The sequence below is a fragment of the Onychomys torridus genome, chromosome 4, assembly GCF_903995425.1.
Source record: "Onychomys torridus chromosome 4, mOncTor1.1, whole genome shotgun sequence".
NCBI classification, from domain to species: domain Eukaryota; kingdom Metazoa; phylum Chordata; class Mammalia; order Rodentia; family Cricetidae; genus Onychomys; species Onychomys torridus.
The window spans coordinates 6,882,737-6,897,092 of record NC_050446.1 but is presented as its reverse complement, the minus strand read 5'-3'; the positions used below and the strand labels follow the sequence as shown (position 1 = coordinate 6,897,092).

At 47.2% G+C, this 14,356-nt stretch overlaps 1 protein-coding gene across 4 annotated transcripts in view; it reads left to right on the top strand.

The window, feature by feature from the left end:
- Nucleotides 1–13,828, top strand: part of Nup214 (nucleoporin 214) — an 85,779-nt gene extending 71,951 nt beyond the window's left edge. For all 4 annotated transcript variants that reach the window (XM_036183845.1, XM_036183846.1, XM_036183844.1 and 1 more), the window contains exons 32-36: nucleotides 5,114–5,266; nucleotides 9,361–9,532; nucleotides 12,585–12,724; nucleotides 13,380–13,404; nucleotides 13,735–13,828. In XM_036183845.1, coding sequence (XP_036039738.1) covers nucleotides 5,114–5,266; nucleotides 9,361–9,532; nucleotides 12,585–12,724; nucleotides 13,380–13,404; nucleotides 13,735–13,768 — 524 coding nt within the window. In that variant the 3' untranslated portion in view covers nucleotides 13,769–13,828. The remainder of the gene's footprint in view (nucleotides 1–5,113; nucleotides 5,267–9,360; nucleotides 9,533–12,584; nucleotides 12,725–13,379; nucleotides 13,405–13,734) is intronic.
- The last annotated feature ends 528 nt before the right edge of the window (nucleotides 13,829–14,356 follow it).

Here is a 14,356-nt window from a genome sequence, read left to right as displayed (position 1 = left end):
GTACATACTGATGGGGTATCATGTGATGTCTATGTATGTATATAGCATGTGCATATAGCTGGAAGTTTCTCTGGTCCTGCCTGGCCCTGTGGTCGAGAAGAATCTCTCCCACCCGAGGCCCACAAGTGTTTGGTCCCAAGTAAACACACAGAGACTTATATTACTTAAAACTGTATGGTCTATGGCTCAGGCTTCTTGCTAGCTAGCTCTTAGAACTTAACCCATTTCTATTAATCTATATGTTGCCACATGGCCGTGGTGTTACCAATCCGCTGGCATGAGGCTCCTTTGGCAGCGGGCTGACATCTCCTCTCCTTTTTCCTCCCTTCTCTTCAGTTTGAATGTCCCGCCTAACCTTATTCTGTCTCACCGTTGGCCAAACAGCTTTATTTATCAACCAATCAGAGCAACACATATTCACAGCATACAGAAAGATATACCAGAGCACTTCCCTTTTCTGTCTAATCAGAAAGAAAGGTGTTTGTTTGTTTGTTTGTTTGTTTGGGGGTATTTTTTGGTTTTTGGTTTTGGTTTTTTGGGGTTTTTTTGTTGTTGTTTTTTGAGACAGGGTTTCTCTGTGTAGTTTTGCGCCTTTCCTGAATCTCACTCTGTAGACCAGGCTGGCCTTGAACTCACAGAGATCCGCCTGTCTCTGCCTCCCGAGTGCTGGGATTAAAGGCGTGCACCACCACTGCCCGGCTAGAAAGGAAGGTTTTAACATTAACATAGTAAAATTACATATAATAAAACAGTTATCAAGCAAGGATTACAGTTCAAGTATCTAGTCTATTTGTGCCTGGCAAAATTAAAGAAAACGTTTTATCACCTATCCTATATTGGTGAGTCCAAAGTTTCATATCTAATCTCTTTTATCACAACTAAGGAAAGTTATAACTATCTAGTCTTCTACTACATCAAACACCCCAGAAGGATTCAATATTACCTAAGTAAATAGGAAGTACATTGCAAGCAACTTCCATAATTCTAGAAATGACAAAAACATCTGGCTGCCTGAACAGTCATTAAAGTTCCTCTGTAACATTGGGGATCTGTCTTCAGCACACAGGCCTAGAGTCTCTGGCATAGCTTTCAGTGAAGCAGGAAATTCTAAGGGCTTTTCCACCCATTCTGGCAAAGTTCATCAGTTGCTTCTCCCCATGACCTGTAGTATGTGTGGCAGTTTCTTCTGCGAAGCAGAAACCTGAAGAACCAGCTCACCTTGCAAAGTTCAGCAGTCACCTTCCTATGGATCCTGCATGTCCAGTTTATACAACATATTGTCAAGCAGTCAAGGCAAGGACACTTTTTTTGCCCAGTGGCTTTTGCCATCAAGAAAGCAAACTCCATAACAACTTTCTTCAATGCGCATCATCCTCTTTGAAGTAATTGGTGCTGCCAGGAGCAGACGTGTCTCACTGTTCAGAAAAGTCTAAGTTCTTAAAACATTTTAAATGCCATATTCTATAGGTCTTTGAAGTGTTTGAAGATTACCTATCTAATTGATATATACCTTTGTATACCTAAAAATCTTAACTAACATGACTAAGTTTGATTATCATGGATGACTATTAATTTGTGTTTCTTAATTATATTTTACAATTTTAAATGAATTGCATAAACATAATACTTTAAACAAGAGTAGAAATATACATACAGTATAACATTAACTTTAAATTTATATCAATAAACTAAAATCCATAGCAATGTAAAACATTTCAAACAAGTTGTTGATCTTTAAAAATAGATTCAGTAATCTACCCTTTCATCCTATCATATCTATATCCCCCTTTCTTCTTTAGAAAGAGATTGCATCTATAATCAACCTCCTTTAAATATAAATAAACATTTATAAACAATATTTTGGGAAGTTGGGCATAGCTTCTCATACTACTTCCTGCTGGTTGGAGGCTCTGGCAATCTTATGGGGATCCTGAGAAAATTAAGAATTATAGTTAAATCTTGGCTGTAGTAGTCTGTGAGGCTGTATTGACTTTTCAGGGGGTCTTGTGATCAAACCATATTAATCTGGAAGCAATCCACAGGTTCTCATCTTCTGTGGAAACAAAAGCAGAACCTCTCTTCCAAAGCAACATGTCCTTAGACATGAATTTTGAAATCAATATACCTTTAAAATAGACATATTGGTTTAACTGAGTAGCTCCTACAATCAAATGTCTCTGTGCAGTTAAAAATCCCGAGATTCTCTGTGTAATATCTATCCTTAAGGTGGCTTAACTTTTGTATTATTCTTACTATCTCTTTAAAGATTTTATTTTTTGAAACTATTTCTTTCTTTCTTTTTTTTGGAGATTTTCTTTTCTGTTTTTTCATAATTTATTTATTTTTATTTTACGTGCATTGGTGTTCTGCCTGTATGCATGTCTGTGTGAGGGTGTCAGATCTTACAGTTACACACAGTTGTTAGCTGCCATGTGGTTGCTGGGAATTGAACTCATGACCTCTAGAAGAACAGTCAGTGTTCTTAACCGCTGAGCCATCTCTCCAGTCCCCAACTATTTCTTTATATAACTGCCTATAATCCTTTTCTGCTCTCTTCCAAGTCTACATACATTTTTACAGACCCTGTACACCGTTCAGAGTTTTATTCCATCTGAATCTGCCCTGTTGTGAATCTGGAATCATTTCTTGACCATTGATCTAAACTGCAGTGTGGCTAGGACGGAAGCTGCAGCCCTGGCTGCTGGCTCCACCCACCTCAGCTTCCCAACATGGTGGAAGTACGTTTACTGCCAGCTCTGAGATCCATGCTCACCATCGAGTCTGGGAAGCAGTGGGTCTATGCCTCCATCCAGCAGTGTGTAGCCCAGAAACTTTTTTTTTTTTTGTCTGTATTAGCAAAAGTTAAATCCACCATGCAGTATGTTTCCTTGGCTTGAAGACCCCTTTGTGTACCACAGCAGGAATCCACCATGCTGTAGGTCATGCCCTCAGGCTGCAAACCCAGCATACTGTAGCTCAAGTCCGCAGGCCGCAGTATCGCTTTATCGCAGCTTGCTTGAGAGAGACAACTAGGATTCTGTTTTTAGTTTCATTTTTAGAATCTTTTGTTAAACTTTCCCAGCTTTGGGGTGAAAATTCTTGCTACCACATTGGTCACTATGTACATGTGTACATATATGTGTATGTGTCTACACATATGTTAACATTCAAGGAAAAATGTCTTCTAAACATTTACCATGCCTTAATGGTGAAAACATTTAAAAAATCCTTCTAACTTTAAAAAGATAAACTGTGCACACCATTACCTATAGTCCCTTGCTGTTCATTAGAACCCCAGAACAGCTTACTTCTATGTCTTTGTTTCTTTGTTTCATCGTGTGTGTGTGTGTGTGTGTGTGTGTGTGTGTGCGCGCGCGCGCGCGCGTGTGTGCGCGTGCTGCACATGCAGCAGCCCGGGAGTGCAGGCTAGAGGACAGTTTTCAAGAGTTGATTCTTCTACCATGTGGGTCCCAAGGATCAAATTCAGGTTGTCAGGCAACAGCACCTTTACCCACCAGGCCATCTAGCCGGCTCTTACCAGTTGACCTTTCCCGTGCCCCTGCTGGCCTCTGGTGGCCACTATCCTGCTCTCGCCTTCTACGGGACCCACGTGTTAACATTCCACAGATGCGGTCCTGGGGAACTTGGTTCTCGGCAGAGTTTGTTGCACTTAACTGGGTCTCCATGTTCATCCGTGTTGATGCAAACAACTGGATTTTAGCCTTTGGGTGGCTAAATAGAATGTATACTATTTCTTTCATCAATTCCTCAGTTGATGGGCACTTGTTTTCATTTCTAAGCTATTGTACAGAGCTGCAATTAAGCCTGTCTCTGAGACTGGCTTCATTTGACAAAGATTCTTAAAGAGAGAAAAGGATGAAGGTTTCACGATATCCCTAACATTGTCCCGTTAAAGTCTTTGTGTTTCACTTTTCGTGTGGTCACATTTCACTTAGAGGAGAGTCCTAATCTTGTCCTTGAAATTCCTATTTGAAGTTTTATGTTGCTGGTACTACTGGGGTTGGGAGATTAAAGCTGGAGTAGGCTCCTGAAATAAGTAAAGAGATGCACTACCCTAGAGGGTGTCAGAGGTGGCCTTCCCTCAACTCCAGGGGAAGAGCATAGTGCTCAGAGCACAGCCATCCTGTGGTGCCCGCCATAAGGGAGCTAGAGTGGGTTCTAGCCCCCTTGCTCTCGGGATCCGACATGCTTGGCCCTCGTGGCTATGCTTTGGTGGTACCTAGAAATTGGAGATGACCATGTGCCTAGGATGAGACCACTCCCTCCCAGCTTATCTCAGGAGCACCTCCGTAGACATTATTAATCAGGCTGTAGGAGAGGGTGACAAGAGTCCTAACAAGTTGTGGGTTCGGGTGGGCCAACCCTTCCAGCAGCTCAGCTTTGAAAGTGAATGTCAGTGCACCCCACCTTCTCACCTCACCTGTACCAGGAACACCTACCTGGTGGTGGGGAAAAGCTGGACCTGGGCACATGTTTGTATGTTTGCTTGGTGACATGCTCAACTCTGTTAGGCATGTGGCTATCACCCAGTTTGGGCAAGGATTGAAGCTTGTGTCTTGGGGCAGTCCTCCCTTCCCCATTTCAAGGCAGCTGCCCCTGCCTGGTCATGGTTGTGACAGAACAGTCATCAAACACTGTGAGGACACTGGGGCCCTTTGTGACTCCTCTCTCCCCGTCAGGTCGGAGAGCAGTGGCAGGGCCCTGCACAGCTCAGACAGCAGCCAGTGTGCTGGCAGCCCTGTGCTGGGCCACTCTCTGGCTTTGATTCTCCCGGTTTGCTGTGAGAGACAGAGACCAGGCCTTGTCCAGAAGGAGGCAAGCGACGTGACTGGGATCAATCTTTAGTGGGTGGGCCAAGACCTCTAGGACCCTACTGTGGGACTCTATTGCCCTTTCTCCTTGTAGCTGTGACAGGAAGTCCTGAGCCTGAGTGCTAGTATCTCAGACTCATACAAACTCCTTTAGATGCTGGGCTGCACCATGGCTCCTGTCTTCCAGACACTCAGCTGATGTGTCTCCCTCCTGCCATCTGAGAAGGAAATGACATTGCCCTCCTCTTCAAACTCCCTCACACCTGTTCTTTGTCCTTTAGATACCTCTAATCTGTTTGGAAACAGTGGCGCTAAGACATTCGGAGCGTTTGGCAGCTCATCCTTTGGGGAACAGAAGCCTGCTGGCACTTTCAGCTCTGGCGGTGGAAGCGTGGCATCCCAAGGCTTTGGATTTTCCACTCCAAATAAAACAGGTACCCCACAAGTATGGCCCATGCTCATGTGTGTGTGTGAGTTCATTTGCACACACGCATGCACTTAAGAGCTTATGTAAGATAGACCTGGGAGGCAGTGTCCTGGGTGCTCATCTCAGGGAGGGATTGCAGTAAGGAGGAAGTTAATTTGTTCTCCGGGTTATTTTGTATCTGTTGAGCACCTACTGCATTTCTAACACATAAGACACACTTTTAAAAAGAGGAGCCAGCAGTGGTGACTCGCATCTTTAATCCCAGCACTCCAGAGGCAGAGGCAGGCAGTTCTCTGTGAGTTCCAGGCCAGCCAGGGCTACAGAGTGAGACCCTGTCTACAGATTTTTCTTTTACAAACAAGAGGTAAATAGTATAGCACTTAAAAGAATTTAATCTTCTCATGGAAGACTTTTATCAAAATATTTAATAATTGTTGAAAAACCAATTAATTCAGCATGGCAGTACATGCCTGTAACCCCAGCATTTGGAAGGCAGGGGGAGACAGATCTCTGAGTTTGAGGCCAGCTTGGTCCACACAGTGAGACCCTTCCTTGGAAGAAGAAGAAAACAATAAGGGAACCAAGCAGGAGATAACAAAAGCATTTGCTATAGAGCCTCCTGAAGCACAGGTTTACCCCAGTGCTCAAGGCTTGGACCATCTTCCTCAGCATCTCTCTCTCCCTTTGCCAAGTCACTGTTTGGGGTTTTTGTTTGAGTTTGGTCTTTTGAGATGGTATCTCCCCATACGAGCAAAGCTCATGATCCTCCGGCCTCAGCTGCCTAGGGACTGGGATCATGGGTCTGCGCCACTCTTTTTAAACTTTTACACAAGTTGAAATACACATCTGTAGCCAGTTGTTGGTGATGTATGCTTTTAATCCCAGCACTCAGGAGGCAGAGGCAGGCAGATCTCTGTAAGTTTGAGGCCAGCCTGGTCTACAGAGTGAGTTCCAGGACAGCCAGGACTACAGAGAAACCTTGTCTCAAAAAACAAACATGTGTGTGTGTGTGTGTGTGTGTGTGTGTGTGTAAACTTTTTTAAATAATTTTTTTACATATTTTTCATAAAGGCTTTAAAACAGCAGTATGTAGTAATCTGAAGTGTGCTATGTAATATTTATTTTGTGTATGTGGGTGTTTTGCCTACATGTTTGTCTGTACACCATGTGCATGCCTGGTGCTCTTAGAGGTTAGAAGATGGTATTGTATTCCCTGAAACTAGGTTGTAAGCTGTTACATGGGTTCTGGAAATCGAACCCAGGAACTGGAAGAGCAGCCACTGCTAACTCCTGAGCCTTGTCTCCTGCCCCATAAAGCATGTTGCTGATCTCTGTCACCTGCCTGTCTGCGGTCTGTGGCTTCCTGCAGTGCTGGTCCTGCAGTAGGAGACTGGAGTAAGAGTCTCAGGACGGGCAGGGATGGAGCTTGCTGAGAGAAGCCTCTCTAGAGCACCTCCCTGGGGGTCAGAGAGATGGAATGTTTTGACTAGGCCCTGTCCTATCGGAGGAGGTGACACTGGTACAGATTAGAAGGTGACCCTGAAATGCAATGACATGTAGCTGTGTGCTGTGTCTGTTTGCTAAGACCTTAGCTTGGCAGCTTGGTCCTGTCATCTTTCCCCTAGAATTTAAAAAAGGGACTAAACACACACACACACACACACACACACACACACACACACACACACACACATTTCAAAATGGAAAAACACAGCTTTCAGCTCTAATTAAAAGGACAAGTATAGGGCTGATGCTACCGGTAGCTCAAATCCAGTGTTTCCTTCCTTCTGTCTGGTGTGTAGTTCTGTGCTCCCAACTGTGTCCCCGCTGGTTTGAACTGAGAGCCTGATGATTTTGTGTCTCTGTCCTAAAGAAAATATACCTTCCACTTTAAAAATTTGTTCTCCTCATTCTGCATTTTTTATTTGGTGAGCACCCAGAGTGAGGACTCTGATGGGCAGTTACCTTCTGTTGTACACATGGGTGCCTTCTAAGTGTCTGCTCCTCCCTTTAGTGAAACTGCATCAGAACTACTGCTAGAGGCCACCAAGGACAGGGCAGGAGATCTGAACCTGACTGTGGCCTCCCTCCAGCAGCCCTGGGTCTACACCTGTTTCATTGCCAGTTATGAAGCAGTGTGACAGAGAGGAAGGGGGGACACATGACAGGTCCATGAGAGGTTCCAATCCCAGCTCTGCCATCTACCTGTGCTGAAGTTAAATGAAAACATTCTGAGGACTCAGGGTCCCACTGGAGGAAGGGGCCAGGCTATCAAGGAAAGGACGGGAGCTGCTGGAAAGACCGTAGTGTGTGCCAGTGAATCTGCTTCTTGGTGGCTAGCTCAGACACGCGGCTGTCTGCACCGAACTCCTCCTCCTGTTTGGAGTGAGCTGCCTGTCCCCAGAACTAAGGCGAGAGCAGCCATTCTATTTCATTTAGTAGACCCAGGTCTGTTTTAGCTGTGTGTGTCTGTGTCTGTCTGTCTGCCTGCCTCTGTCTGTTTTCTCTTCTACCTGCTGCTTTCCAGGTTACTTTCTGTATCACTATAACTTCTCATTTTCACTCACATTCCAGCAAGAAGTCTAAACACTATTGAGTCTGAGGTGCCGCTAGATGAAACGGGGTGTGTCTAGGAAGAAGATGCAGTTAGATCCATGACCAGTCTTAAATTATTAAAGTGTAGTGGTTAGCACTTTGTTCCCTGCTATTCACGCCTCTAGTCCTCCCGGCTCGGTAGCACAGCTTGGAATTTCACTCAAGGTTTTAAAATACAGAATGGCGACCCAAACAGGAGCCAGGGCAAAACACATCTGCTCACTTGTGCATCGCCTCTGAAAGACAGACCTAGAATTCAAGCACAGGAGGTACAGCCAGCATGCTTACTTGACCGCCTTCGTGCCCTATATTCGAACTCTCCTGATCCGGGTGCCAGAGGTAGTCAAGTGATTACAGGAAAGCCAGTTCCATCTCTTGGACACTAGATTGCTTTCAGTAATAACTACCCTGCCTCCTTAGTCTGATCACATCCATGGTGGTCTGGGACCCCCTTTACTCCCTTTGGCACATAGTTGAAAGCCAACATGTATTTTAGATGCATGAGGAAGGAGTGTTCTCCCCGCCCCCCCCCAGTAAAGAGCCTAGCATCTCCACCCCACTCTACATATCCTCTTTACCTTTCTCCTCTTAATCTCAGAACTAGAGCAGTATCTTGGAGGTTTGGAGATACCTCAGGAGCAGGGATTGACTCACAGGTGATCCTCCCAACCAGTCAGGAGGCTACTTGGTGCTTAACCTGACCCTGTTCTATTGTCTCGGCATGTCTCACACCTCCACCCTGCTGCCTGTTGTGACCTGGAGTCATAATCTGGAGTCCTGAGCTGGGCACTCAGGCCATCCTCACAGCTGACTTAACACCTGGTTAAATTTACACCATAGCCTTCTTTAAAGTGGAGGGTCAGTGTGCTTTATAGGGATGCTACAGAAAGAAAGTACTTGTAAACAGTCCCCTGTACCTCATGTCAGGGACACTGCAATAGGCATGCAGCCACCTAGCTGTAAATAAATAAAATGCATGTGGCTAAGCACCAGCCTGCACCCCTGCTTCTGCTGTGACCCAGTTTATGGGTTCTGCCAGGAAAGGGACTTGGAGCCTCCAGTTTGATTAGTTGGGTCTCCCTGACGCCGGGAGCCTAGTCTGTGTGGTAATAAATAATAAATCCTGTGACTGCTGTGTTGGGACACCAGCTTTGGGGATGGAGTTTTTTTGAGGAATCCCAGACATCATGGGGCTGGAAAGGAACCCAGGATGGGCCCACCGAGCTGGAGAGCTGGGGCTGGTTTGCTCTCACAGGACTTCATACAAGTTCCATGGGCCTCAGGAAGGCAGCAGACACTCAGATCTTAGTGCTGCAGAACCCTCCCTTAGGGGGAGGCAGTGTGGCTGAGGGATGGAGGTTGGGGAGTTGTGCTTCTGGGGTTCTGGGGTTGGAGTTACTGACGGCGTATCCCCTCTCTCCTCTTTTGATTTGGTTTCCGGCTGCTCGCTGCCTTCTCTTCCTGTCTCCTTTTCTCCCCTGTTCTGTTTGCCTCTGTTTTGCTCAGGTGGCTTCGGTGCTGCTCCAGTGTTTGGCAGCCCTCCTACTTTTGGGGGATCCCCTGGGTTTGGAGGGGTGCCAGCATTCGGTTCAGCCCCAGCCTTTACAAGCCCTCTGGGCTCGACGGGAGGCAAAGTGTTCGGAGAGGGTACTGCGGCTGCCAGCACAGGAGGATTCGGGTAAGCTGCAGGCGGGACCTGGGAAACCACAGACTTGCGGCAGCCCCTTCAAAGCACTGGGGCCTGGAATTCTTACATTCTCCACACCAGATGGAGACCTGGAGGCCTTGCATTGAGTAGGCAAAGAAGATGCTAGGTGATTCCTTTTTTCGCTAGGACAAGACTCATTGTAAGTAGATTCTTAAACATGTGGGCGGCTGTTGACCACATTGCTGGCTGCCAATGCAGGTCATTGATACCTTGTTCTCTTATTTGGCTGTAGCCAGGCTTATTATGGCTCAGGTGGCCCTTGTGTTAGACAGTCCTGAAGAAAGAGCCCTCACCACATCTTCCTCTTAGAATTGTTCTCTTGAGATGCCTGCCTGTTAGCCTTTACAAACAACTCCTGTGTCCCCTGCTCCAGCCTGACCCAGAACTGGGTGACCTCCACACTGCTGCTGTCCTCATGTCCTGCACACAGCCTCCTCCTCAGAAAATGCCATGCTATGGCAGGAATTTGCTTCTAAGCCCTAGAATTTTAGTCTGGTTGCCAAAACCCCAAGGAAAGAAATAGCCTTTGCTAGACCATTAATGTCTCAACTTAATGTGTGTGTGATGGCTACAAAATCCCTCATTTGAAAGAAATGCTGATGCCTAAAATGGCCAGGACATGCTCTCACCCTTGGTGCTCAGCTCAGAGCCAAAGGTTAGAAGTAACATGGGTGTTTATCCTGAAAATAAAGCATGCTCTTACCAAACTGCTCCACAGAGGGGTGCTAGGCTGCTCAAGGAGGGTACACAAGTCAATGGCATTCCTTAGATTTCTGTGAAGCCTAAGGGACCTTGGACATTTCCCCTTGGGAAACTCCAAGAACACAGTTAAGGGGAACTTTCAGAAGAGAGTTCAGAACCTCCCTTAAGCCTGTGTTTTCCACAGGTCTGAATGGACTCCCATCTGCATACACTGGGAGTCTTGAGGCTCTGTGTATTTATTTCAAAGCAGCTATTAGCGTTATTATTAGAGTTATACCTCCTGTGGAGTTTTAAGTGTAGCTCAGTGGTAGAGAGCATGCTCACAGTGGTGAATGTCCAGCACCACCTTCAAAGAGCTAGCTTTTTCCCATATGGATAGCATATGCATATTCAGGAGACTGAGGAAGGAGGGTTGTGGAATCTGAGGCCAGCATAGGCTACATAGCAAGACCCTGTCCCAAAATAGTAATAGTAAAGAAATAAAAGCCGGGCTGGGGAGATGGTGCAGTCAATAAGTACTGGCCAAAAGGCAGGAGGACCTGAGTCCAGTCCCCACCACCAGCATCAGCTGAGCAGCATGCAGGCACGCTTGTGATTCCTGCACTGAAGAGGTTCATTTCCGGGGCTTACCAACACACTGAATCGCAGCTCCAGGTTCCAGTGAAATCTGTCTCAAAAATGAAGGTGACTAGCTCCCAAAGCATGACACTTGAGGCTGATCCCCACACCCGGGAAGTTGGAGAGTGTCTGGAGTATCTGAGGAATCATGACCGAGGCACATTCCCTAGGGCTAGTAAGTACCAGTGCAAACAGTAAATCCCTGGAAAGAAGCCACTGACCTGCCTCATCCCTTGTGCCATCCTAACTCTGACCCTGACAAAGAGCTGAGGTCACCCTAAAGTAGGAATACAGGACTGGGAACTGCTGGGTCTCCTTTGTAATGTAGACATTTACCTAGGTCCTGGCTCTTCTTCCAAGACACCCTAACTCTGCCCTGCCCACCTTCTCTAGGAGGCCCTCACTGAACCCTCAGTGATTTTAGTTATATCCTCAACCCCATTTGCTGGACCAAATCTGGAGGGAGAACCCTTGAGTGAGGATTGTCCTATGTGAGGTAACAGAGGAAAGAAAATGATGTTGTTTCTACGTTGTTTTGTGTATTTATTTTTATGAAACAAACAAAATTCTGAGTGAAATAACTTGAAAATTGCCACACACACACACACAAGTGTGAACAGATGACCACCTTTGTGTGTAGAATGCCCTTTACCATTCATTAAAAGCAAATAGGCCAGTGATAGGGCTTAGTTAGTAAAAGTACTTGCCATGAAACTGATGCCTCAAACCCATGATAAAAGGAAAGACCCTACTCTCGTCTCGAAAGTTGTCCCTCACCACCACCACACACTCTATCACTAGCATGCCTTGCATGCCAGCATACACACACACACACACACACACACACACATTACACACATACATACACAAATTCTTTTTAAAAAGCAAGTAGAGGGCTGGCCATGTAGTTCGATGGTAGAACACTTGCTGAGATTTAGGAAGCCTTGGCTAGGCTCATGTCCCATACCTTATAAACCAGGTGTGGTGATAAATGTCCCAGTACTGAGAGATGGAAATAAGAAGGTCACAGGGCATGGTGGCACAAACCTTTAATCCCAGAGACTAGAGTCTCTCTCTCTCTCTCTCTCAGCAAGGCCAGCCTGGTCTACATAGCAAATTCCAGAACAACTAGGACTACATAAAGAGACCCTGTATCGGGGGAAAAAAAAAAAGTTCAAGGTCATCCTTGGCAACATAGCAGATTCAAGGCCAGCCTGGGATGCTTGAGAACCTGTCTCAGGAAAAGAAAGAACAATAAAATGATTGGAATCACCAGACTCCATGGCATTGCTTGTGAAACCAGCCTTCAGTAGGCTGAAGCAGGGGGAGCATCTGAAGCCAACTTAGCAGAGTCCACAAAGAAGCCAGGACAGAATCAAGGCCAGGGATGAAGTGGGCAGGGAAATGGGGCAGAACAGGTGGAAAATAAATGAGAACTCACTTAATGGCCTAAACGTGAAGGGTGTCGGGAGAGGAGCAAGAAGCGTGCTATGTGTGGTTCTCAGTGACTAAGAAGTACTACCCCGGCTGGGGTAGATTTCATACTACATCCTGATGTCCTCCTTCCCAGAGCCAAGAGGAAGGCTTAATCTGGGCTGGAGCCCGTTTTCTCAGTCCAAGACCGGTGACAGTGAGTGAAGTATGTCTGTGGCACAGGGACCAAGGGCCACTTTAACCCTGTCCATTTCTCACTGGACCCCAGGTTCGGCAGCAGCAGCAACTCTGCATCCTTTGGTACCCTCGCCAGTCAGAACGCGCCCACCTTCGGGTCCTTGTCCCAGCAGACCTCAGGCTTCGGGGCCCAGAACAGTAGTTTCTCTGGGTTTGGATCAGGCACAGGAGGTAAACAGCTGTATTCTTTGAAAGAACGGGTGTTCCTGGACACTCAGCTCAGTGTCTCAAAAGACAAGGTTCTTTAATTAGACTGGCAGCCCCGTGCCATTTCTGACCAGGATGTGAGAATTCCAGAGAATGACAGCCTTCCAAGGCTTTGGATTCAAAGGCAGGGTGGGGGAACCCTTGTGTCTTGTGTCTGTACAGCACTCTGCATCTTCAGGAGCAGATAGAGCTGTCCTATGTTGTCCTCACAGACTGAGGAGGCACACACAGAGCTCAGCAGAATTGTGGTTTTTATGAATGAAGAAGTGGCAGCAGGGCTAACTGATGCCCAGAACCCTGGGTGGCATCCGAGCCACACCTAGAGTGTCTGCTTCTCTGGTCTAGAAAGGAGAGGAACAGATGGGTAGCAATTAAAACAAAGACAGCTCTGTTCTCATGAAACGATTGAGGTGGCTGTGCCCAGACCTTCCACCTGCAGCCAGAGCTGGGGACCCCTGGAACAGTGAGGCAGCCCTTCTCCCAGTGAAGCTGAGCTGAGTGTGCCCTCAGCCGCCATGTAGACAGGGTTGGGGAAGGCTGTCCTAGGACCAAACAGGAAGGAGCCTGCCTGGCTGCAGGCTCTGGGCTGTGCTGTAACCTCCTCCTTTCTGTTTTCCAGCATTCACCTTCGGATCGTCTAACTCGTAAGTAGTCGTCTCCTGTGTGGAGTCTTTCTTAACTCCTGCTGGACTTGTGTGCTCTACCGTTTCCTATTTTCAGAGCTGTGCCGAAGTGCCAGGTTGAGCAGCAGGTGTCGGGTTTGGGGCTGTTGGCCAGCTGGAAGTTAAGGAAAAGATGAGTGGCCTTCCGGGAAGCAGGGCTGGGGAACACTTGCCTCATTTCCTGGTCGTGTCCCCAGGGCAGCCCACTGCTACCCACTCCAGGCCTGACCTGGCTTGTGTGCTGATCCTCTGCGCTTCCTTCATCCAGAGCAAGTGCGGCTGGAGCACAGCTGACTCTGGCACTTCCTGCAGGTCTGTCCAGGGCTTCGGTGGCTGGAGGAGCTGAGCCAGCGTCAGCATGGTTCCGGTGGTCCACAGTGCACACCCTCCAGAGCACGCCGGAGCAGGCTGTCAGATGAACGTTCTCATGAACACCACCCAGGAAGAGACGTTGGAGACCAAAGTGCAGCACTGGGGTTTTTATTTGTATTTTCCTCTGCTATTAAAGTGTTTGGGCTGGTTCTGTACAGAACATCTGTGGGTTTATTCAGGTCACAGTCAGAGAAGTGTTTATGGCTCGGAGAAGCCAGGCTAGTGGACTCTGCCAAGTGTCGTCCCAGGTAGAGCCCTCCACATGGGAAAGGCAGCACGTGGCCCACACCTGGCAGAAGCTCCTCCACCTCCGTGTCTGTGCCACATGTCCTTTGGCTCCTGTCAGGCTCCTCTGAGGGCCACTATGCAGTTGGGAAGAGGCTCAGAGACTCCCTCCCACAGTATCAGTTGTTCCAGAAACAGAAGTGACACCTTCTTGTCACAGGTAGTTGTGAGGCAGGTGTGGTAAGCAGACCAGGGGCACGGCAGCTGAGCTGCCCGTACCTGCCGCCCTGTCCGCTCCTAGGCGCTGTGCATTCACTGTGTTTCTTATGAATGGCGA